At 47.3% G+C, this 24,338-nt stretch overlaps 2 protein-coding genes across 2 annotated transcripts in view; one reads left to right on the top strand and one right to left on the bottom strand.

The window, feature by feature from the left end:
• The window catches only part of LOC106493295 (uncharacterized), a 27,026-nt gene extending 9,877 nt beyond the window's left edge, over positions 1–17,149 (top strand). Inside the window, exon 5 of the mRNA XM_067311650.1 lies at positions 16,941–17,149. The gene's annotated coding sequence lies outside the window, so the exon portion shown is untranslated. The remainder of the gene's footprint in view (positions 1–16,940) is intronic.
• On the bottom strand, positions 5,725–24,338 carry FNDC5 (fibronectin type III domain containing 5). The gene is made up of 6 exons (XM_067311757.1): positions 24,260–24,338; positions 13,087–13,202; positions 12,586–12,784; positions 10,909–11,001; positions 7,966–8,099; positions 5,725–7,496 (listed from the first exon to the last, which is right to left on the bottom strand). Exons 1-6 carry the CDS (start codon positions 24,336–24,338, stop codon positions 7,455–7,457), a joined length of 663 nt encoding a protein of 220 aa, XP_067167858.1. The 3' UTR covers positions 5,725–7,454.

The raw sequence follows: 24,338 nt of genomic DNA, 5'->3' as shown, positions 1-24,338 counted from the left end.
GGGGGTTCAGTGGTTGTAGCTGAAGATGTCTCACTACCCTTTACACGCGCAAATGGATTGTTGCAGTAGGCTGTCAGAGCAAAGAGGCACTCAGTCTTGGAAAATAAATTATGTCCTATCCACTGCGTCAATTGTAAATACTGCTTCTGGACGCCGGGGAAATGTTGCTCAAGTGTCTTTGAAAGTGGGAATCCTCCTTTAAATCTTCGGACTTGGTCTGCTGGTTGTATGGTGCAAGATCAGCCTTGAAGACCAGGAAGAGCATTAAGAGTCAGACTGCTTTATCCAGTCTCTCATAATACATTTGATCTTCCATTAATGCCTTGCTTTGCTGAACTGCAGATGTTCTAAATAAGTTGTACGTTCTCCTGAATAAGGTTATCAGCTTGGAGTACCAGACCCCTGACCAAAAGTGGCAGCACCCGTCAGACCTCACCATGAGGCATGGTACCAATGCCTCTAGGAAAGGAATACCCTTCATTTCCTCACAAATATTGTCCAGTTGCTCTTTTTTGTCCATTAGTCTGTTGGGTTCTTTTTTTTTTCAGTTCATTTTAAAGAATTTTATATTCTAAATATCTTCGGGGGGGGGAGAGAAAAAAAAGATTCAGGAGTCATCAGGAGTATTCCTGGAAGTGCTTTAAACTAGAGAACTGATGGTCCCAGTAATTAGTAAAAGTTCAGTGCTCTGTGATCCAGGTAACCCTGACTTGGAAGGACCTCTAGGGAGCAGACCTAGTCTCCTAGTCTGTATGATCTAGTCAGGACATAGCTTTTCTGAGCTTTACAATAAACTAGTCCGTTAGGTTGACTGTAATACAGATATTCCTCCCCAGCTGTTGGCATGATCAGGTTGCTTTCCTGGCTTGAGACCTATTTGGTCACTGGCTGCTCTTGCTGAGCCGCTGCTGGAGAAATGAAACGCTCTGTGCTGTGGACGCGACTTCCCTGTGTCAGCCCAGATGCTCTTTCTCCAGACCAACTGTTTTGACAGTATTTTTGTAGGAGTGACCCATGTGGTTGTTCATGCTCCCTCAGATGGGTCTGCAGTTTATAAATGCTGTTTCCTGACTTACGATGATGTCTCTGCACAAATGAGGAAAAGATAGCAGAGTTGGCTTTTTTCAAAATGCACAAGAGGCAAAGCAACATCTAATGATGTGGAAAAGTGTTGTAACTCTCTTTGAGGCCTGGAGATAACCAAGTTCACTGAAATGTAATTCATTCTTTAATGTTGCTCCTATAAGACTGTTTGAAGTTTGCATAATTCTTTCTTGTTATTTGAGAATGTGCTTAGATGTAGGAAATGAGTGTGCTTATGTGCGCAAAGCACTTTGAGGAAAACTTGTCTTTTGTTTAAACTACTGTGCAGTGGAGTCTTCAGCCTTCTGTGTTTGGGTCAGGGAGAAAAAGGCTTTTCCAATGAATGTAGCAAAGCACTAGGCAGTGTTCCTGAAAGGGGGGCTTTAAAAAGTGGGCAAAGTTTGTCATTGTCCTAGATGTGCAGTGACTGAAGCACAGAGTAATTTGTCCAAAGGATAAGCAGTGAAGCTTGGAATAGAGCTTGGAATTGCCCAACTGCAAGAACTCCTAGATAGTACTGCATCCATTAATGAAAGGATCCATACAGGGCAAGTGTGTGTGTGTGTCTTTTTTCTGGTGGGTTGCACAGACATAGGCAGGGCATGCCCAGGGCTAGTGCTTTATGTCAACAACTGATCTTCTCCAGTTAAAAAAAAATAATAATAATAATAAAGTTCTGAAGACCAACATATCTGACTTTCACCACCGTAAATTTTGCTAGCAAAGAACCCTGCACAGAAAAATAAGGTAATAACCCTTGGCAGCTATTGACTGGTGGTGACTGTTGTCTTTTTAGCCTGTGAATCCTACATATTAACTTGATAAGACATCTTTGAGAAAGGAATAATTTACATGAGGTCCTGAAGGCAGATTCACATGTTATCCAGGTGGCTGTAAACTCTGTAAAGTCTACCTACTCCTAATACATATAATAAAGACAGGAAGGAGTTTGCTTCCAATCATGTTGTTCTAGGTGTCTGAAAAGGAAAATGAGATAGCAGGACTCTGACTACAGAGCTTGTCCCTGACTCCCTGACTTTTCAATAAATGAAATTATTCTGAACAGGCAGCACCTTGTGAGGATAGTGAGATGGTGTCTGTATGTGTGCTGGGTCTCAGACCAGCTTCCCTGCGCTGGAGGACTGCAGGCAGAAGCAGTACCTCCTCTTGAGTGTGTTTTGTGGTCTTTGTGAATATGAATCTCTCACATGAATTAACACTGCCATGGAGCAACTCTCCACTTTGTAAAGGCTCTAGGTTTCTCGGCAGCCTTGTTGCTGAAGATGTTGTTCTTTGGCGTTGTGGCTGTGATTCATAGATGCTGAACTGTAGAGATACTGCAAGGGAAGAGAAAGAGGTTGTGCATTCAATGTTCATGGAAGGACATGATGCATGTTTGCTGCTAAAGTATAGCCAAAGACTCTCTCTCTGACTTTTGCTGTAGTAGAATCCAGCAACGTCAAATGAGACTGGAGGAGACTGTTTTGTGCAAGGCACTATACTTGCACATAAAAACTTTGTGAGCCCTGTGATGAAGCATCTTGCAATTCAAAATCTAATGACGTTCAACAATATATTGCACTTTAATAACAGCAGCTAGAAAGCAATTGGACCAAAATTCAGCTAGTGTACATAGCTTTTTCTGCTGTCCTCCCAAAAGTTCTCTCTCCGCTACTTTTATGCTGTAAGGTAATTCTAAATGGGCAGGAAGAAATTATACCCTGAAACCTGAAACAATAGTGGGAACTGATAAAAAAAAATTTTTTCCCTTAATCTATGGTTGCAGTAAGTCATTGTTTAAAAGTTAGAAGAATCTGCTCTGGTTTGAGAGTATGTACAGAACTATGCTGGTTGCGTCCTCTGAAAAACAGGTCTAGGTGGTATAAATAGGTTATATTTAGCAGTTGGTGCCACTAAGTGAGGTTTTTCTTGTCGGTTAAAAAGGACAGTGATGTGCTGGAAAGTGTCAAATGGCATCGTGGGGCTATGTCATTATTGCCACTCAATGATTCCACATCCAATGTGTTCAGATCACAAGCAAAAAGATGGCTTTTCTGGCTGCCAACTTTGCTGACTCCATCTGGGATCTAAAATTCAAGCTGTGTCTTTCCTGGCTCTGTCACTAATAATAAAGGTTCTTCATTTGGAACTTAGTTAAACAAAATTGATGCTGATGCATGAGCTAAAATAGAATCTAGCTCACTCTTCCCCAAGACGCGTGGGCTAAGAGCACTAACAAGTAGGAGCATAATCATTTTAATCTATAGGATCATCAAGTGATTTAATAGACACCAGATTTGTGGGGAAAACAGAGGATATTGTAGCATAACAAGCATGTTGGTCATAACACTTTTTAACAAATGCTAGAAAACTGATTGAATTTGATCAGTTTGCCTGCTTGTTAGGGTTCTCCTTCCAGACTAGGCAATAATAGCTCATTAAATGTAGTTAGGAAGCTTTTTGCGAATCTGGGGACATTAAATTTGGTATAACATATGGTATAATCTTCAACTCTCTCCTTGTTGGGAAGTGCAGTCTGACTACTCAGTCAATGAATTGTCATATTTTTATCAGTGAAATGGGTTTGCAGCTGTGATATACACTTTTGAGTGATGTAACCTTTAATGTCTTTGGCAAATACTGGCATTAGCAGGCTGTTCCTCTCCATTTACATCTCCTCCAGAAAGTCGTTACCAGCTGAGATTATACTAACACTTTCTGTCGTGTAGGTGTTTCCTCCTCTGATGCTATTGAACTGTCAGTGGATTAAATGCCTAATGTTCTCATTTTCCTCAAAGGAGACAGAGAACAGAGTTTGTGCTGTTTCTTATTGTACAGAGGGAGGTGATGGGAAATGTATGGCACTGTGTGTTGTGAATTGGAAGGACATGCTGTGCAAGATTGTTTGCTCTACACCGCCTCCTGTGGTTCAATTTTCCTAAACTTGTGGGGGAGGAATATATTGGCTAAATTGTGCATGTAGACATAAGATTACTGTGCTTGAAAGGATGAAGGCAAGTGGTGCTTAACTTTAAACATGCACTGCATCTATTGGTAAAGGGTTCTGTTTTCTGTTTCTTGCTCCTTCTTGTGCTCACAGTCTCTGCTCAGTTGGTTCCTGAAAATCAACAGAATCGGTCCCCAGGGGCTGCATGCCATCAGCAAAGTTGGCTGTGAGGTTTGCTTTCCTTTGGTTCCGAGGTCAATGGGAAATCAGTTCTTGCAGGGCTCTTTGGAATCCCTGTCATGCAAGTCCACTCCCACTCGCTGCTTTTTAGTATTCATTGAAACCTCCTTTTTTCTAGGCCCTGCTTCCAAAAACCAGCAGTCAGGCAAAAACATGCAGGGAAATGTGGGTGGCTTTTAGGGTGAGTTCTTTTGTGGCCCAACATGATTTTTTTTCCTTAGCACTTTCTTGTTTGTTTGTTTGTTTTTCTTAACCTTTTTTTCCCTGATACTGACCGAAAAATGTCTCTTAAGTCTCATCAAAAGGAGTATCTTGTGGCAAACGTTGATGAGAATCAGGTATCTCTTCTGAAGGTGAGCTTAGGCTTGAAGTCATGCAGGCCCAGAGCCTTAATGATATCTGACTCTCATGGGTTACAGCGGAAGTTGATACCTAAACACCAGTTGAGGCTGTGATGCCTGTGACCTTTAGAAAATAACACCTTAAGTCACATTACTTAAGGTGACTCTCATTAGGACTCTTTCAACTCCTAATGAGAGATACCTTTTCCTAAAGTGTAAACTTATTGCATCACTTTGATTCATAGTTGCTGAAAACATTTCCTTTAAGAGAATCACTTGAATTTGATAGCTTGGAACCCCTTTCTGATGGGTTAAGTTGCTGCCTACATTTGTTTCTTTTCACTAATAGCATTATTACCTTACCTTTAAAGCCTGCAGATATGGAACATAATGATAAGCCTTTTACCTCCTGCCGCATCGCATCACAGTGTGAGTACTTAATTCTGAGCAAACACTGATGCTTTACACCTTTAATTCCTCTTTTCTACCACTCAAGGAGTGAGCATGTCTCTATTAGGAAAAAAAGTGGTTTAAACCTATAACTAGGGAGCAACAACAGCTATTGTAAAAAAAAAAAAAAAAAAAAAAAAGGGGGGGGGGGGGCTATGGTCTGAATTCCTAGGGACAACTGTCTTTAAACACACACACCCCAAACCTGCTAAATTACCCAGGCTGGATTTCCTTACTAGCAGGCTGCTGAGGGCTGCTTGCTTGGCTGTCTGCTCTAGGATTATGAGAGAGCATCTCCCTTATCGTTTTGCACATGCTGTACCATCTGTCCTGAATCTCCTTTTATAGGGCTATGGATTCCAAATGTCGTTTTTTTCTTAGGAGAGAACAGACATGCCTGAAGAATCTTGCTAGGTAGGGCTGTGGTGCTATTAATGTTGCAGGGTTATTTTTTCTCCCCTCATCCCACAGCCAGAGTGAACTCTGGTAAACCTTTCTGGTTTTCTACATCCAGACACGGAGAAAGCAGTTTGTCATAGTCCCTGGGAAATACAGAGAAAGTCCCCCTATTCTATTGTGTGCATTCTGTTCAAAACAGATGAAGATGAAATGGTACTAAATTCATATGTTACGAGGACACAGGATAATGTCTTTAGTCTTTTATTGTACATTATAAAATGTTTATTGCTCTATCTGTATCAGAGGTGTTGACCTCTCCCTCTTGGTGATTGAGAAATATTTTCTGGCAAAGGATCCAATGATGAACCTTTTGTTTGGGGTTGGCCTGCCTTCTGGAACTGGCACAAAGGAAGACCTTGCTTGTTTACAAACTGTATTTGATCTGCAAGCAGATTTCCTAGTGCCTTTCTCCCAGATCAACTATTTTGGAAAGGCTGGTGACTATGGAAGTGGGGAGATGGCTGAACTCAGCTACTGCCGGCCTGTTTCTTTGCTTTGACTTTTAAACCAGGCTTATCTGAGTGCAAGTTTGTTATAATGAGATTTAAATCCTACTCAGGCCAACCTGTCTTGGTATTTGATGGAACAAATAGGATCTTGCCTCATCCCCTAGTGTGTATGGAGTGCTCTTGTGGAGTAATTAAATACAGATACCCCATGGCACACTACAAAGAATAAATCTTTTCCATGTGATGGACTTGTATCTACCAGCTTCCAGAGCACCAGCAGTCCCAGGGATCCTGTCAGCTTACAAAGATCAGCACTTATTAAGAGAGAGGAGAACCCCATCCCCTTTCCCATTTGTCATCGTCCTTTTAATGGAGGACTGACTCAGACAAATACCTGGCATTGCAACGTCACAAAAAATAGTGCAGACAAGACATGTAAGGAGAACCAGACCTTCCCATGGGAACCCTACTAAAAGAAGCAACTCGTTAAGAACTTAAGCCCTCAGAAAAAAGGTCCTTTAGGCAAGTCTTTTGCAATAAATAGCTATCGCCACTGGAGACCTTGCATAGCAACCGATATTACGAGTTTTTTTTTCCTTTTTTTTTTTTTTTTTTTTTGCTGACTGGCTACATTTTTATGGACCTTTTATCACACTGTTGGTGGACTCGGGCCCAGCTGAAAATACCATGAAGAAAGTGGTTGAAATTATCCTGGAAGCAAAACAACAGCTTCGGGTGTCCTGTCGCATTGGTTTGTGCCCCGGTCATCCGAGGTGAAGTACACCAGTGCAAGACGGGAGAGAGCAACAGTGGAGTCGTGTGCTGCAGCCTGACTGGAGAACAACCAGCGAAGTTCTCACAGTTCAGATGGAAACTGGGACATACTTTTTTTCTTTTGTTTGTTTTAAAAACCCATCTGCAAGACTTGTTACACAACAAACATCAATGGAACAAAGCAAGCAAGAGCATATAGCAGCCAAAATTTGGTTGCTAGTCGTGTCTGCGATGAGCTTTTCTTCTTTCTTGCTTGAAGAGGAGTGACAGTGACTGATGCCTGAGCTCATGTTAATACTGTCAAGCTGTAGTGACAATGAGACAAAATAAAGATACAATAAAACCGTATACATTTCCAAAGACAGGAAAATTGTTCCAGAAGATGGAGTGTGAGGGTGGAGAGGAGTGTGAGAGAAGTTGCTCCAGCCTAAGTGATTCATGAGTCCAGTATAGGATCACCGGCAGCAGCTGTCTCACTGACGCTTTTCCATCTTAATTGTTTGTTTGCATTTTAGGGGGGGGGGTTTGCAGGATTTTTCTTTCTGGCCAGATGCTTTGCAGAACAAAGACAAGGAGGTCTATGCCAGCAAGTGACAATCACAAGGTCTCTTTCCAAATTGCTTCAACAATATTTCACCTCCCTTAGTCATCAAGGCTCAGAGGCAGAAAGTGAGAGTGAGAAATGGAGTCCATCTATCAGATGGTAGGCTGTCACGCTTCAATGATATTCACTGAGGGCTTGTTTTTCGGAAACTAGAAGAGGAGACAAAGGAAGAGAGAATGTATAGGAATCACTAGGGAGAAAAGAAATAAGCGTTAGAAATCAGTGCAGTGTGCTGGAGAATTTTGTTTTTGTAAAAGTTCCTGTTCCCATCCCCTCAGGATAATGAAAAAGGGCCAGAACTGAGGCTAGTCTTAGCTGTGGCTACAACAGCTCTGCAAAGAAGCAGGCTCACTGTATGAATTGAAATCTGTTTTACTGATAGGGACACAGAGGCTAACCCAGAGCTGGGAGTGAAATGCTGGTGTCTCGATGTGCCCGGCAGGCTCAGACCGCTCTGGCATGCATGGAGGCGAAGGAGTCTTCCCTTACTACCTCCAGGCTCGGCAGAGGCTGCAGTGAAGATGTCGAACAGAGGCTGCTTTTTGGGTAATTTAGCTGAAGCCCAGCTGGAAGTGGATTGGCTGCCGCGTCCCCCACTGCGTGCCAGCAGCATCTCACCTTGCTGCGGAGCAGCCCTCCGCTCTGGTGCTCGGGAGTGCTGTTCTCCGAGGCGCTCTTGACTTTCTCCTTGCTGTTATTTGGTTCATTATCTTTGATGATATCATACTGTCTGCAAAAGAGGGCGATCACACCTAACAGGAAAAAACATTAGTGATCACACAAATGAGCTCGGGCTCCGGAACCTGCGGTGATCAGAGATCCCTTGCTTGCCAGCCTGCTTTGTGCCTTGGCAGAGATCTCAGCAGCATCCACAATTGCTTCTAAGGATCGCTTTCTGACACAGCTAGTCAGTCCTCTGGTTGTTTGATTCTCAGTGCCAAATTCCATGCTAAACCAGTTAGGACAGAAGATTAATTATGTTCTGACTTCCCTGTCATTAAGTGGGCAAGTGTTTTAAGCCCTACGTTTGGATAGGCATTAATGCTAACCATGTGGTTAAAAGGGATCTTTGCTTTGAAAACACAGGAATTCCTGGTATTTCTGGCTAGTGGAAATGTGTCCTCTGAGATGAAGGGAAGGAGCTGAAGCTGGGAGATGAGAGGCAGGTACTGTACCTGCCTGCGTATGAAACAAGCCAGGGTCTCTCAAGCAGCAGGGCAACATCTGTAAATATGCAACAGTGACGACAGCAAAAACTGCCAGTGGAAATTTCCTCCCACACACAGAGGCCCATGAAGAGCGAAGCAGGTGCTGTCATGACGAATAAGACGACTGAAAACATCTTTCTCAGAAGCCTTTACATGACATTTTGACCAAATAACTTCTCTGCCTGCAGATTCCAAATACAGTGTTAAAGTAGAGCTGGGCAGATGCTGCTTCTCTCTTACTGGAAAATATTCCAGCTCTCCTAACAGCAGAACATATGTAGAGCTTTCTTCAGTTCATCAGAAAGTGCTTTATAAAGTGAGGTGGTGTTATGGCAGCAGTCCCCAGGTGTTACTGATAAACATAGTGGTCCAAATTCTTCCTTGTGTGTGTGAGCAAATGGTTGGTCCTAGGAGAATAAGTTAACATCTGCCATAATCACACCTTCTGTCATTTTTGATGGTAAAACTGAGGCACAGAGAAGCAAAACAGTGAACAATATTGGAAGTATAGTCAGTACAAGAGCCCAGGTCTTGTCCCTGAGTTCAGAGCCCTGCGCACAGACCGGTTGCAGTCTGCATTTGCTAAAACATTGTCATAGATTCAGGTTACCAGGCCAGATTTAAAGGCTGGAAAAAAGTTGTTTGTATATTGAAACTCTGTAAAGAGCCCGTGAGGTGTAGATACATTTTTCCCCCACCCACTTCATAAATATGTCATCTACCTGGAAGGGAAATTGTGGTATTAGCAAATTCTTTGTTCAGACAGTGATATGAGTTTTAGGTTGTACTACAACGAATCAGTTGTTCAGTTACTTTGTGTAATTATTCATGATATTTTTTACAGGCAGGACATTTAAATTTGAATGTGCAGAGCTAAAACTTGACATGAACATTGAAAAGACTGTGGACTAGAGGCTTTGGACACCTTGTATCCTTAGTTTAGGTTTTATTTGGATATCATGTTTAGCAATAATTCTAACTGAGGAGGATTTTCTGTGTGCTGATTTACACACTGTGTGTGTGGAAAACTGGTTTGGCTGGGACAAGGGGAGTAAATACTGACTGGCAAAGGTTGTCTTTTATGGATTATATGATTTACCATAGTGTTAATTTGCCTGCCTGCCTGCCAATTTCCTAGGGTCACCTGAACCATTTCTCCTGTGGGCAGCATGCTCTGTGGCTCATAGGGAGCAAACACATCATGCTGTTTCATTAATGTTTTACGTTGCAGCAAGAGCAGCAGCTGAGTGGCAGCCAGGGGAGGCTGTGGCTCTAAATAGAAAACAAACATGTGCAAACTTTATTTCCCGTTAACTCATGCATAAAATTTCCAACCTGAACAAGCTGAAGTGCTGGCTGTTGCCACTCCAGATACCATAAGCAGATAGAGCAGAACTCGGACATTTTCCTCTCTGTGTTTGCTAGTTTAAAGTGTATGAGCCAGATTTGTCCTAGTTATGATTTGGTATAAGGGCCTATTGAAATGTGGTCCTAAACTCATGCCAGAAAACTCTTGCTTCTCTTTGGATATTTTATTTATATCTTTGTATTTCTTACAAAAAACTGTAGTGAAGGATCTTCATATTGAAGGAACATGTTTATTTGATGGTCTGCTTGTTAGAGGCTAGTCACCTTCCTCTTCCCTCCATCCCAAGCTTGTATACACTTTTCTTTCCTTTTGGTTAATATGTTTCTTGTAATGTCCCTCCTCTTCCTATTAAATACTATTCTGTGTATTAATAATGGATTTTGAGAGGATCTGGTCTTATTGGTGTTGTGATATTTGGGGCTATTTGTTGTTTCAATACTTCTATTATTTTAATGGATTTTAAAGTGGGTTTTAGTAAATATATAATAGTGGGTGTTGAGAGTGAGACAGTCATAACTCAGTCTTGGATGTCTCATGTGTGTTTGGCAAAACTCTTACAGGAATTTTTGTTTTGCATAAGACTTGGTGTCGTATAATAAGCCAGATAATGACAGTGACCTGTATCATTTGAAGGGCTTGAGGCATCCTGGTGGATGGTTGAGGGCATTATCATCAGTGCTTTCTGGAAAAATCGAGATTACAGGATTAGCCATGGTGAATTAGACAAGTGGTTCATCAAGTCCATTATCCTACTTCCTGCTATACCAGATCAGCCCACTGATTCACCCAGTCCCCAGCCTACTTCTGGTACTGCCCAACTTCTGATGCTACAGAGAGAAATGAAGTGCCCTTGCAGCTGAATATGCGATACAGCTTATGGGAGGAAGGATTTCTTGTCAGGTCTTACATGATTACACATGCAAACCAAGCAAGCAGGCAGGCCTTTGGGATATTATGTGCTTTTGACAGAAAGATTGAACTGACCTGCCCACATAAACAACACCACAACAATGATGAGAATTTCCCCTGCTCGCAGCTGTTGGTTTTTCTTCGCCATCTCCTTCATTGTCACCTCATCTGCACAAGGGGAAAGAGAGATCGTGAAATCTAACCGCACGGCTCAGGCTGCACTAGACACCAGTTTAACAGTGCCCTTGACTCAAATCATCAGTGCATCAGGGTCAAAGCTAGCAAAGAGCAAGTCCTCACCCGTCGGTCACACAAAGAGCACGAATTGCGCTGTGAACTTGCAGTGCATCAGCTGCTCTGTGGTAACTGCCCCTCGCTCTTCCCCAACAACCTGCAGGAGATGGGGATGAGCAAGGAGCAGTAAACAGGTTTAACAGGCAGTTACCACATTGGAGCTGCTGTGGGGTAAGTCCGTATGGTATCTGGCCCTGTGGCAATTTGCTCTGCTCTGTCTCTGGTCTCTGTGAGAGCCGCTGGGCCTGTCACAAAGCCCTGCAGGCTTCAGCAGTTCCTCTCCCGGCTCAAGAGTGTGGAGCCTGGCGAGATGTTTTTCAGTGGAGCCATGGGATTCAGAAATGAGTAGAACCTTTTTGCGGAGCGTAATGTGCCTCCTTGGCCTCAAAGCACTAAGAAGATTACAGTTCAGGCCTCCAGGGAGGGAAGCAGTGCTCCTCTTAGTGCTTTCAGATGAACAGCAATTCAGTATTTACAGACACCAAATCATTTTAGCAGAAAGAGTAAAGAACTCGCAGCATCCTAGGAACCACAGCCAAAAGCCCTGCAACAGGCTGGGTCCTTTGGTAGGCAGGCAGTAACCCTTTATATCCCAGACCCCTACACTCCCCACTGCTTTTCCAGCAGAGATCCTTGCTGACATAAAACCTTCACACCATCTGGTTTGGCTCAAGAGGGACAGATGAAGGGGCTGCCAGTCAGGAAGTGCCTGATTTGACAGAAACATTTGAAGTCTAAGAAAAGTGGGAGTCTCTGGATATCTTTTTCCTGCTCTTCTGGAATCCAAGCACAGGAGGCTCAGTCCCTCCGAGTGCCCTCTCAGCACAGGCTGCTCAGGAATTTCCCCTGGCATTCTCCACTTTCAAGGGTGCTGAACAGAGATCCCAGGCTGTAAACCTTCTTCTCATCAATGTGCCTGTTATAAATCATCTGAAACGGGGGGAAATGAGCAACCAGGCTTTGGCAGCAATGGCTGCTGACTGTTGGCACTATTTTGCTGGGGCACCCTGGGCCTTCTTGGTTAGCATGATATAGTCAAAGTCGTCGTAACTTGTGGAATTGTCCTAGCCGTAGTATTAGATATACTCTGGTCAGTATTAGATGTACTCTGTTCAGTACTGAGGTGTGACCCTACCAGAGAGGCTCACATAGAAGTATATTGATACTGCAGGCGCGCTGTGACAACAGCCTGTGCAAGGACGAACTCGCAGGGCGCAGCCCTGATAGCAGCGGTAACCTCAGCGTCTCCCTAGTGCTTTGCACACGCATCGGCCTTGCCTGCTGATACACTCACGGCATCCTGCTTGTTCAAGTGGGGCTGTGAGAGAAGAACTCAGCTCTGCCTGTGTTTAGCCCAGCTGTTCTCACTGCATAGGATGCTGCTTTCCTCTCTCTGGAGCCCTCTGCCCTACGCTGCCTGGGCTTCCCGGGGCCACACAGGAACTCACCCACACTTGCCTTTATTTTTAGAGGCTAGTTTCTCAGCTTCTCTGGGGGTCTTGAAGAGGACTGGCTCACTGGCAGGGCTCTGGCCTTGGATGCTGATGGACTGGACATGCACTATGTACTCAGTGTCCTCCTCTAGGTCCCAGAGGGCGCAGGAGCGGGTGGTGGTGTTCACCTCCTGGATGAAGCGCAGCATCCGCACGTCCTTCTTCTGGAAGCCGAGAGAGGAGAGCACAGAGTGGTGGAGAGGCCTCCTGTGTGCACTACTGTGACCTAAGACCGCTGACTCCTGCCCTGTCCACCACGGACGTGGAGACCATCGGACCCTTTCCTCTCTGCAGCTACCAATACGTGAAGGGCTGCTGCAAAGAGGACAGGAAGCAAGTCCCCTTCCAGACCATGAGGGATAGGGCAGAAGGAATAGGCTTAAGCTGCAGCAAGAGAATGTGGAAACTGAGGGAACCTGGGGTGAAGAACAGCATGACTGAAACTGAGTAACTGTAGACACTGTACCTGTTGGGAAATTGCAAATCCAATGACAACTTCATCCTCCAGAACATCCCAAGTCACAACGGCTGAGTTGGCTTTCAGGTGTTTGACTGTGACATTTACTGGAGCCGACGGGCTGTCTGCAAGGAGGGAAAGCAGAGCCTTTACTGAGGCAAAGTCACAGCCACAGGCAGGAGACAGAGCAAAGGCAAGGGAGTGGGAAAGGACCTTGCTCGTGGGCACTAAAAGAAAACAGGATTTAGCTGGGGTCCAAGGCATGAGAAACTGAGTGGCAAATGACCTTCCTGTAGGTGGCTCTGGGCATGGGGCATGAAAATCACAACTATTCCAAGTTTTAATCGACATTGAGGTTCTAGGAGATCTCTGCTGAGAATGTGAAGTTGTATTAGACATGAAATATCTGACTGTTAGAAACAGCTTCTGTTGACACCACAGCACACCACTCATTATCTCACTCATTTCATCCTTCTCAGCCATGTACCACTTTTTCTCTGGTGTCTCCTGTTGTAGTCTGACAATGACAGCTGGGAGGAAAGGCAAAAACTGCCTTGGAAGTGTGGAAAGGTGAATGCTTTGATGGTCATTGATGAGATCTGAAATTCAGGTGTAGTAAATGGGAGTGTTTCTTTGTTTTTTCCCTGTTGGTTTGATAGAATTTTGCAGGCAATGCCATGAGGCGGGTGGGCTGGCAATGATTTCCTTCTTACTTAGTCCATGCATTTTAAACGTACGGGTTGCGAGGCTGATGTGCTGTCTCTCAAATGGCCTGTCGTTGGTCAGTGAACTTCAACAACTGTCCACTTAAGCTATCAGGATAAACATGCTGTAATGGCGCTGGCAACCATTGTAATGAGAAAAGGGCTAGTGTGAAAGCAGTGGCCTGAGGCTCTGTGTTTAGTGTTGGTTTCCAACTCAAGAGCACAGCTGCTGAGTTCCCAACTGCATGGCTGATCTGTGTAGCTGCCAGCCTTGCCAGGGCGAGCTGGGCACTGGTGTACAAGCTGGGCTCATGCCCTCCTGCACACCCTCGTCGGGAACCTCTTCCAGGAGGGGCTGCACAGTGCAAAGCCTCTCCTGTATCTCAGGAAAAGCTTTTACCTCATAAGCTTGGCACAATCCTTCTAGTGCTGAGTGCAGCAGGTTGGATTCCTGCTCCCTCTCCGCTGGTAAAATTTAATTCATAATCTCTAACTCTTGCTCCTAACCAAAGGCAGTAATTCCAGCTAACCAGGCTGCTGGGATCCAGACTACCCCAGGGAGGTCAGTAGGGTGAGAAGGGGTCATTTTTTTCTGACTCTTATCAAAGAATAATACTTTTATTGCTTTGTGACCATTGTGCAATACTGCACTTCTGGGGCTGGGGCTGAGGTCAACAGTAAAAGAATGCATTTGTGCACATCTCCAGTAACGCTTGTTGCATTTATAGTCAGTCACAGCCGCCTGGATGTGGCCGAAAATATTCTAGCTCTAGTGTCAGTGTCTCCTAACAACTGACTTCACTCCTGGTGAATGTTCCTGAGGGAACAGGGAAAACATGGGAGCACAAAATTCCCCTGCTGAAGGTCAATCCTGTTCTACAGTTAGCAGAGCAATGACTTTATTCCCTTTTCTCCTCCCTAAACAACACCCAGTGTCTAGCTTCCCTTTCTGGCAGATGGGAGACCCACATCTACCAGGCCTTAGTGAGACCCTTAGGAATAGGACATCTGGACAAATCGTTCCGACCCAGACTCATTCTAGGGAATGAGCTCTTTTAGCTCTAGTGAGCTAAAAGGTTGGTGAAAGGTGCATGGCCCAGTTTGCACAAATTTGGGGCCTTAGGAGGAGCAGCAATCAACCAGGAGCTCCAGGATTTCATAGAGGGAGGTGTCCTTCTTGTTTGGAGTATGTGATCAAGTCAGTATTGACCCAGAGCGTTACCATCTCTTAGGGGATTGCCTTCATGAAATGAGTCAGTGGTCTCCAGCCAGCTTTAAGAGGACATAAACCATTATCATCCCCAGTGTCACTGCGTGCACTGGCTGCAGCAGCAGGGCCAAGGACAAGCTGAGCCAGGGAGACAGATCACCCTTCCCAGCCGGAGCACTGGTCCCTTTTGGACTCAGCTCCCTGCTGTGACATGAGGAAGGGATGTGGGTCTGCAGTTCCTCACCTTCCCCCACGACTGAACCCACGTGCCAATCAGAGTAAGGTCTAATTTTAGTAAGGGGCAGTCAGCAGATGGGAATGTGCACAGGGAAGGTCTGTGAGTCATGCCTAATGAATTTGCTAGAACATACGGAGGACATGACGGAGTTGAGAGATGGGAGACAAAACAGTCTCCAGCTGCAGCCAGGCACTTCACCCTTCTCAAAGTACCGCTGTACAGTTAAGTCCCAGCATGGCTGTCATTTCTGGATATTTTTAGGAGAAGCTACCACTGATTTACCCAGCTTAGGTCAAGGAGGCCTTTGAAAACAGATGAATTAACCTCACAGAAATAGAGAGCAAAGTATCAGTGAAAAAGCATCGGACTGGGAAAAGGGAACATACAGTGCGCCATAGTTGGTGCCCGAGTCCCTTCTGAATCTTTGACCTTGAGGGAGGCATAGCATAAGAAATGTCTAAGTTTTCTGATGACATAAAATGTGGAGGAGTTGGAAAGACATAGCAGAGCTGGAGGAGGAGAACAAACAACCTCTCTGGGAATTGGTGAGAGGGCGGAGGGCTGCAAGGTAGAAGGGAAGCACTCGGCAAAGCTGCAACCCAGAGCTTGGAGCCTGTAACACGGGACTCTGAAGGCAGACAGGGGAGAGATCAGCTGGCAGGGATGGACAAGAGCACTTTACAAAACCCCCTTGATAGTAAGACCTGAGAGAGAGACAGGGATAGTTGAAGTCAGCAGATAATACACTAAAATTTAGGACAGCAGATCTGGCTGCATTTCCCCTTCACTGCTACAGTTTAGGAGTAGCTACACATAAATCAGTGGTGTCAAACCAGTATAAAAGCAATATGAAAAGAGAATTATGCACAGCATTTGACAGAAGTACAAAGCCAGGAAAATGAGTTCCCTGCTCCTAGAGTTGAGTGAATAATTTGCAACCAAAATTTTAATCCACGAGGATGCTTTTATCTCTGCTCCCAGGAGATACATGATGAGATCATGACTTTCTAAAATCTAATCACTGTTCCAAGATATTCCACACTGCTTTTGGCTCCCTGGGCCAATTGCAGTTCTTTGTAGTGCCAGCTGGACTGGGGTCAGGTAGAAAAGACATAATTTCTGTTTCCCAGCTGGTTCTAGGGGGTCAGCATCTCCAGCAGGGCCTTGAGGTGCCAAATCCAAATGTTCGGTTCTTTAATTTAGAGTGATGCACAACTCCTGGAAACTTTGCTTCTGTGTTTACGGCAGCCAGTGAAGCTTGCAGTGTTCTGGGGAGCAGGTCTAGAGGGTGGGATGGCCCCAGAGGGAATTAATTTCCCCCCTTCAGGCACGATAGCAAGCAACATGCTGTGCATCAGGCCTTTCTCATGCATGTTTACTCCAGAGACACTGAGGACAGCACATCCCTTGTCTGGTCTGTAAGGAACCCATATGGTACAAGATTTGTGATTTAGCAGTTTAGTTTTATCCTAGCTTAGAGGCTGCAATGCCAGCCTGAACAAATTACACATTGCAAACTGGCAGAGGATCTGTTTGGCCAAATTTGAATTTAGAGCTGTATGTTCGTATGAAAAGATGCTCTCTTTTTCATGCCAGCAGAACTTGCAGCCCCCTGTTTGATTAATTAAGATAAACTCATGATGATTTCTAACTGGGAATGGCTGCTTCAGAACTGATCATGCTTAAACTATGTCTAATTTTCTTTTCACAGGGACCTTTCATCAGGTGAGTTGCAGCCCTACATCCCCCAGGGATGCGTGTCTCAGCCCTGCCTCACTCCTACCCACCCTGGGCCCTTTTGGCAGGAGCAGGTCAGGGTCTCTTCCACACAGCAAGGAGATGTAAGCAGTGAAGATTACCCTTAATCCCCTCTTAATGCTGAGAACTCCTCTAGCCTCTCATTAAACGCTCTGCTGATTATTAATGGACTTTCATTTGAGAGAGAGAGAAAAAAAAAACGCTTTACAGCTTTGGGCTGATTCCTCCCTGGCTTTTCATTGTCGACACAGCAGCTGCTGGCACAAGGAACAGGAAACCACCCACCTGCCCCTTATGTTGACTTCATCCCTGGAGCTGTAGCATGAACAGGATGAGGAGGGGAGAAGAGAAGGGTGAAGGTATATCCCCAACCCGCTGCTGCTGCCACCTGGGAAGGGGAGACTGCTGATGGAGGGCAGTAGGGTGAGCAAAGGGGGCAGCAGCTGAAAGGAGGGTGGGGAGGAGGAGTGTGGGCACAGCATGTCTGGGACACCAGAATATCTTGCTGCAGCGCTGGCTATCTGAGGCCTTGAGATCGCAGCTGCTGCTGCCTGGCACGTTGGCTAAGCCCACCTGGCACATCTACTAGCGGGAAGGAGTGGCACGGGCAGGAGAGCACCATGGCAAGGTCAGTGCCAGAGCACTCCCATGGCAGTACTACCGGGCTAAGAGCCACCCCTCTGCACCAAGCCATCAGCACGCAACAGCTGGTGCCCAGCTACTGCTCGCTCCATATCTCGTACCTTCCATACTGTGTACCCAAACCATTATATACCACTGCGTGTGTCCAATAGCTTCTGTCTAGTAGAACTTACGGATGTCAAACAGCCTGCATATAGCTAACTTCAAAGGGGTATTTAATATCACAAAGATCACAAAGTATAGCTTTTTATGCTTTTGTACTTTCCTAATACTTTTAAGTAGACACAACTTATAAATTGACACTGGAAAGCCAACATGAAACCCTTTGTTAATTGACATCTTGCCTTAAGGTCTGTCCAAAGGATCTTTAATGAAGTGGAAACAATTCTGCACCATCAAACTCATTTTGCCTATTCTTCAGGGAAGTGGTTAGAGAAAGGCACCTGGCCAGTGCCCTGGGCATGATGTCCAGGGAAGGAGCCATTCCTAGCATGGCTATGCTGCATGTCTTCCACACACTCATCACTTTTCTGCACTGACAAAGGAGACCCCTTTTCCCCTAAGTTCCTAAATCAGGACCTTTTAAAATCAGCATGTTTGATCTTGGGAATGAAAATTTTTCCTCTAAGATTCATGACAGGTGTAGAAGATTGCTTGTGGTGTAGAAGAGCGTTGGGTTCTTTTCTGGGATCGTATGGCAGATCTTAAACAGTTTTTAGGCTCCTCTGGGATCTACGAGAAGGAGAGAACAGGCTGCCAGAGAGTTAAATGGAAATGAACTAATTAGTCCCTGAAAGCACCCTGGAATGTGCTGGGCTGTTTGTATCCTGGTTGTACGGATGGAGAGGTTGAGGCTGAGAAGTCAGTGAGGTACCTAGGCCTCAAAGGCGCTGGTGTGAGGAGTTCAGAGCTCCTGGCTCCTCTGCCACGGGCCCTCTCCTTACCGTCACAGCTCTCCCTTTTGAGGCTGCTCTCAATTTGCAGTTTCTGCTGTCCAGCCATGAGCTCTTAGGATGAGGCTGGGGGTGGGAGCCAGCTTGCTGCCTTTGCCTTGCAAGCTGCCGGAGGGACCATCGGCATAGAGTAAAAGGAAGACTCTATGCTAATATCACACCCTTTGAGGTCAGCTCTGATAGTGGAGTCATCTGCTCTGGCAACAGATTTGTTATTAGAGTGTATTTCCAGGTTCGTCTCCACAGCCAAGGGATCCAGCCTCCTCATAAATCTGCTCCCTTTGAATTCAACTTTCTTGGAAACTGCAAGCAGGCCTAGAGCTGTACTTGAAAGTGGCTGGAGTAAAATGCAGTTGCTTCCTACATGGGCAATGCTACGCTGTAATTGTGGCACAATTCAGTTAGCTCCAGCAACCAAAGTGCCTGCCAAGGCTCTGAAGTGGATCATTCAGTGCTCTCCTTCCATTCCCTGGGCCCCGGCAGCACCTGCAAGCTGCTTGCCCTTTCCTGTGGGAAGCAGTAAATGTCAGCCTTAAATCACAGTTGCTCTTTGTTCCTGCACCGCGACCTTTCCTATGGATGCAGGAGATGGAAGAACATGACCTGCAAGGGGAAGGAGCATCCGGTAAGGTCCCGTGTGATGTTCTGCCCAAAGCACTGCTATGCGGTCACTCCTGCCCTGGGGCATGGGGTCCTTTCTTTCTGCAGCGGCAGAGTGAATGTGAAAAGACCTGCTTTTGCTGTCTTTCAGAGCCTTTCTTTGCTCTCCCAGCAGGGCTCTCTTCAGTGGATATAATTGCTTGTCAACTTTATGGGGTATTTAGCAAGGGCTGGAGCACCGTTCAGCTTCCCTGAGTGTTTTAATGAAGAGAACCTGCAGGGGAGTGGGAGGGAGCAGGGACCCACCACTGCCATTCCCGCTCCCGGTCGCGTGGGAAACAGGGCTATTTGCTAAGCTCTGACTATTTCAAAGAGCAGGAAGACCAACTGGTGGTTCTTTAGTATGGGAAAGAGTCAATTATTTCCTGCTGACCGCCCACTCCCCTGTACAAATGGGATACTGATAGGCCTTGCCCTCCACGGGCCCTATCGCTGTTTCCCCAGTCAGTGGGTGTCTGAACGCGCAGGTGGAAATACAGATTTGTCAGGGAGGCTGGAGCCCTTCCAGGGAGCACAGAGATGCTCTCCAAGTCCAGCCCTGGCCACCAGGAATTCCTTAGGGCAGGAGGAAGCGAGGAGAGGAGTCAGCATAGCTAGTCAGCAGCAGCAAAGCAGCATTTAGATTAGATATGTGCCTGTCACAGTACTTTGGATAATTACCCATGCCTCCTCCCGCGGTCTGAGTCCTGAAGCTGCGTGGGATTGCTTTGGGTCTCGTCAGTGCCATGACTTGGGTTTTAACAGTGCCAACCCAGAGGCAAGACACTTCCATGGCACATTTTATCCAGGACCCAGTTGTCCTGGGAGGCCTGGGTACCATGGTCTCTTAATAGCTCTTCTCAGCCCGCTGCTGTGTGAGATTATAGACGTATGAGAAAAGTTTGTCAGAGGCAGCACGGGGTGAGCAAGCCTTGGAGCTTCCTGGCCAGCCACTAGACGCTGGTAACCAGTTCTCTCCAGAGAGCTTGCTCTCTAGTCCCAAACCAGGTCTGCTCTTGTATCGAACACATTTTTACTGTTCACATAAAGATGTTCATGCTTCAGTGCTCAATACTTTTATGCTTTTAACTGAATTATACTTGTGTCAGGCCTTAATTTGGCCTCTGGGTACTTTCTAAAACAGGAGGGGTTTATTTAACAATAAGTGCTGAAAGGACTGAGTCGTATTCGGTACCAATAGAAGTGGGCACAAGTCCATCGAAGGCTGCTTTTAATTCTGCCCACTGTGCCTGTGCACGGTTAATGTGTGTGAACTCGTCCCTCTCTGGGAGGTAGCTCGGTTTTTCACATGTATGTTCTCAGCAGGAGGTGGTGTTTGGAACAGGATAGCACAACCTTGGCCACTTTGCACAACAACTTCCCTGCTGAGAGGCTGACACTGAGGTTAGAAACCTCCATATTTCAATTAAATCTCTCTTGTGCTGAATGCAGAAATCAATAAAATGTCTTTGTCATTCATCAGCTGGCCAGGAATCTCCATGGCCTTTGTGAGATGGGAAGGGGCCAGAGTGGGTCGTTGTGCCAGCTGCGAATAGCTGTCAGACTGATCGCTGCTTTGGCGTGCAGAGCACTGTGTGTTGCTTGCTTCTGGTTTTGATCACACGTGTGGTCCTGCCAGACGGTGGGGACCTTAGTTCCCATGGCTTGGAGGAAGAGGTCGAGGGGTTCGACAAGATACAGGTCTGGGGACGGTGTCCGCAGACAAGCTCATACCTTCAGCTTGCTCTCTTTTACCCCCCTGCGGTCAGTGGAGCTGTCTGAAGAGAGCGTGAAGGTAGAGATTCACCTCAGCAGAGAAGGAGGAGAGGCAGAAGAGTACTGAATTGCTATGAAGCTGATTAGCACCCAGCCAGATGTTTAGGGCCCCTTTTTGGGCAGCAGAGGTGAGTGAGGTGTTAATGTGCCTGAGTGCTTGAATTGGAGGCCAGTCCAGATCCTGCTGAAGATTAAGAGAAGGTTGACAGCAGGATGGGGCCCCGAGTTGTGCTGGAGGATAAAGTTTTGCCTATCCCTGTAAAGATTTTTTTCTTTCCCCTCCATCTTCCAGGAATAAATCTAACTTCAGTTGCTCTACGTCTGCATACCTTGCAGGGATGCTGTTTGCCCTAGGAAGCTGCGGAGGCCCTGGGCTATTTCGAGGTCTTTCATCATCTTTGCACAACATCCCCCTGCTGCTCTTACGGTCTTTAATAGCAGCCCCGCGACTCTGTGTTCTGCACAGCTCACTTCCCTCTTTCATTGCCTCTGCGTAATGGGGAGTGGGCCATTGGCAGCTTGGGGCCATGCATGCTGGGCAGCGTGGGCCACCAGCTTCCAGAACAAGTGCTATTACCAAACTAAATTATACTGCAGATCTGCTAAACAAATATTTTCTCAGTGATCCCCTTGGGCAGAAGCAGTAGGAATGAGTTGGAGGGCTTTGCTAATGCAACTGCTGGCGTGATGCTGAGAGCTATCAAAGCATTAGTGTAGAGGCTATTTGACAGCTCCCTTGTCCTCTCGGTCCTGCTTCCCCTTCTCGCCCACCTCGGCATTGTCTTGCAATAAATAGTCCTGACTGGCCTTTGAGAGCAGCCCCCAGTCTGTGCGCAGGGCCTGTGCTCTGCTGCTCGCTTAGCGGCCCTTGACTGCTGAATTAACAGGGAATTTGCGATGTTCCTCTCCAGTCCTTTGCCAGGAACAGTAGCTTTAGCCTTTCACAACAGGTATTTAAAAACTGCCTGCGTGGGCTCTGGATCGAAAGAGGAGGGCCTGCCGAGCCTCCCTCCCCTGCCTGCCCCTGCTGGGGCTGGTCTCATCTTCACGGGCCTTTCTGAAGACTTCTGGCTTGTGCACCTGAGCAGCTACCCCAGGCCCCCGCCAGTCACAGACACGCAGATGCTCCACCCTCTCCAGCAGCAGGGACCTCAGCGCCTTCGGCAGCATTCAGGGGGTTGTTCATGGCCCTTCTGCCGGACAGCACTGTGCTGCCGTCCTCAGCGTACGGAGGAAAAGCAAGACTAGCAGGGGTCTGGTCTCGCGGCCACGCTGGGTAGGGCTGGGACACATTGCTGACAGTGATGCTGTCACACTCTCTCTGTGTGACCTTGGGAAAATCGTTCAATACCCTTGTTCTTCTCCCTATCTGAAAAAGGGGTTTAGTGCAAGTTTACTAGCTAGGCAGGCTGCTGGAGAGCACATCCACAACCATTTGCGGGGCAACAACACAAACGGGAGGCAGCAGGGTTGTGTGGCACAACACCAAGGTCAGCCAGCTTCATCAGAGCTGAGAACAAGCCAGGACTCCAGCCTCCCCACTGGATGCTGTAACCACCAGACAGTGCTGCTATATGTATATTTATATACCTGCCCAGTGAGTAAAATCTCGTGGACACTTCACAGCACACGAACACTGACTAAAACGCATAAGGAAACGGCAGTTATGGGCAGGGACGCAGCTCCATGTTTACCCTCAGTTACTGACTGAGGTGATTCAAGGATAGGGAAGAGCAGGGGCGAGTGTCCTGGTTTATAGAGAACTGGGAAGGCTGTTACAATTGCAGATGCCTCCATTGTGCTGGGTTATTTTCCCCATCGCTCCCTTCTTTCAGGAATGTTTATTTAATCACCCCGTGTCTGTGAGTTGTGAAACGGCAACTTCAGCGTGCCAGTGTCTGGCCAAGGACAAATGTGTCGAAGCCGAAGGCATTTGGGGGGTTTCTGCAGCCCCAGCGCAGACAGGGCAAGGGCTAGCATAACTCCAGCAACTCACTGGGCTCGCTCAGACGTAGGAATTTCCACTCCCCGAGCTGTGCATCGCTAATAGCCATCTACAGTCCTCCGGAATGCAAGATATTCTGGCAATCAGCGTTTTGCAAATCAAAGCAGCTGTTCCAACAACATCTTGCAGCCACCCTGCCTGCACTCCAGTGAACGAGGGAGACAGGCCTTGGTATGAGTAAACAGAGCCCGCGGAGGGGGTCTGGCTTGGCGAGGCGAAGGCGAGGGGTCGTGGGAAGCACCTGTCGGCCTCTGCGGAGACGTGACGCCCACGCGCGGGGCGCTCGGGTGAAAACTCAGTTGGGCTGATGCGGAGGAGACTGGATCTGAGTACATTTTGGTTGTTTCACTCTAAGAATTAACTACATGGGGACCTTCGCCCTTCAGAAAGGTTTTCCCCAAGCAGGTAGCTCGAAGGGGCCTGGTTTTACCAAGCCAGCATGTGCTGTGCCGCCAGGAAGAGGCGGCGTGCTCCCCTGGGGCGGCTGTGCTCGTCCTCCGGAGCTCAGAAGGCCTTTGGCAGCTCCAGGACCTCGGTGGCCTGCTCACAGCCTGGTGGGTGAACAGGGAATGGGGAGGGGGATTGCTAAGGTTAAAGCACCATGGCGTGAGCGGAGCAGACCTGGTTCTGCCTTCTCTGTTCCAGTTCAGACTCTTGACGTGGGCAGGAGCCGTGGCACAGGGACAGCAGAACCTTTGCCTTCCCGGTGCCCGGGGCTGGCGAACAGTTTCTGTTCACTCGCCTCGGGCTGTTGTTTTCATGCCCCGTTTCTATGAGCTGCCTTTTCGAGAGACGACCAACTGTGAGCGCCCACGGCGGGACACCGATGGGGCTCTGCCTTCGTGGACGCCAGGGCGAGTGCTCAGCACACCCCAGAAGCCCGGAGCCTGGGGCTTCTCCAGGGCCGTATGTCCAAACCCACCAACCGCCTCCGAACGTGCCGGCCAGGCACCCACAATCAGCAAAGAAAGTCGCAGCCAGCGATGCCTGAAAACTCCTTCGCCCCCAGCAGAGCCCCGCTTCGCCGCGCGCCCGGCGGCACCCTCGCGGCGCCCGCTGCTCCTGGCCGCACGCACCGGCACGCTCTCGCCGGCGCTCGGTTCCCCCCCTCCTCCGACCGAGCCCACCCCCCAGCCGGGCAGCCCGCACCGCGACCGGGACCGCGACCGGGACCGCGACCGGGCGTCTCGCAGCGAGGGGCTCGGCCCGGGGCCCCGGGGAACGCGCGGCCGGGGCGGCGGTGCCGGCGGCCCTTACCTGCCTCCACCGGCAGCAGGCTGGCGTAGCTGAAGCAGAGCAGGAGCGCGGCGCCGGTGCAGCCGAGGAAGGGCTCCAT

This window comes from Apteryx mantelli, chromosome 27 (genome assembly GCF_036417845.1).
Source record: "Apteryx mantelli isolate bAptMan1 chromosome 27, bAptMan1.hap1, whole genome shotgun sequence".
NCBI lineage: Eukaryota > Metazoa > Chordata > Aves > Apterygiformes > Apterygidae > Apteryx > Apteryx mantelli.
Note: the sequence above shows the minus strand (reverse complement) of the source record. Positions and strands in the feature narration are given on the sequence as shown.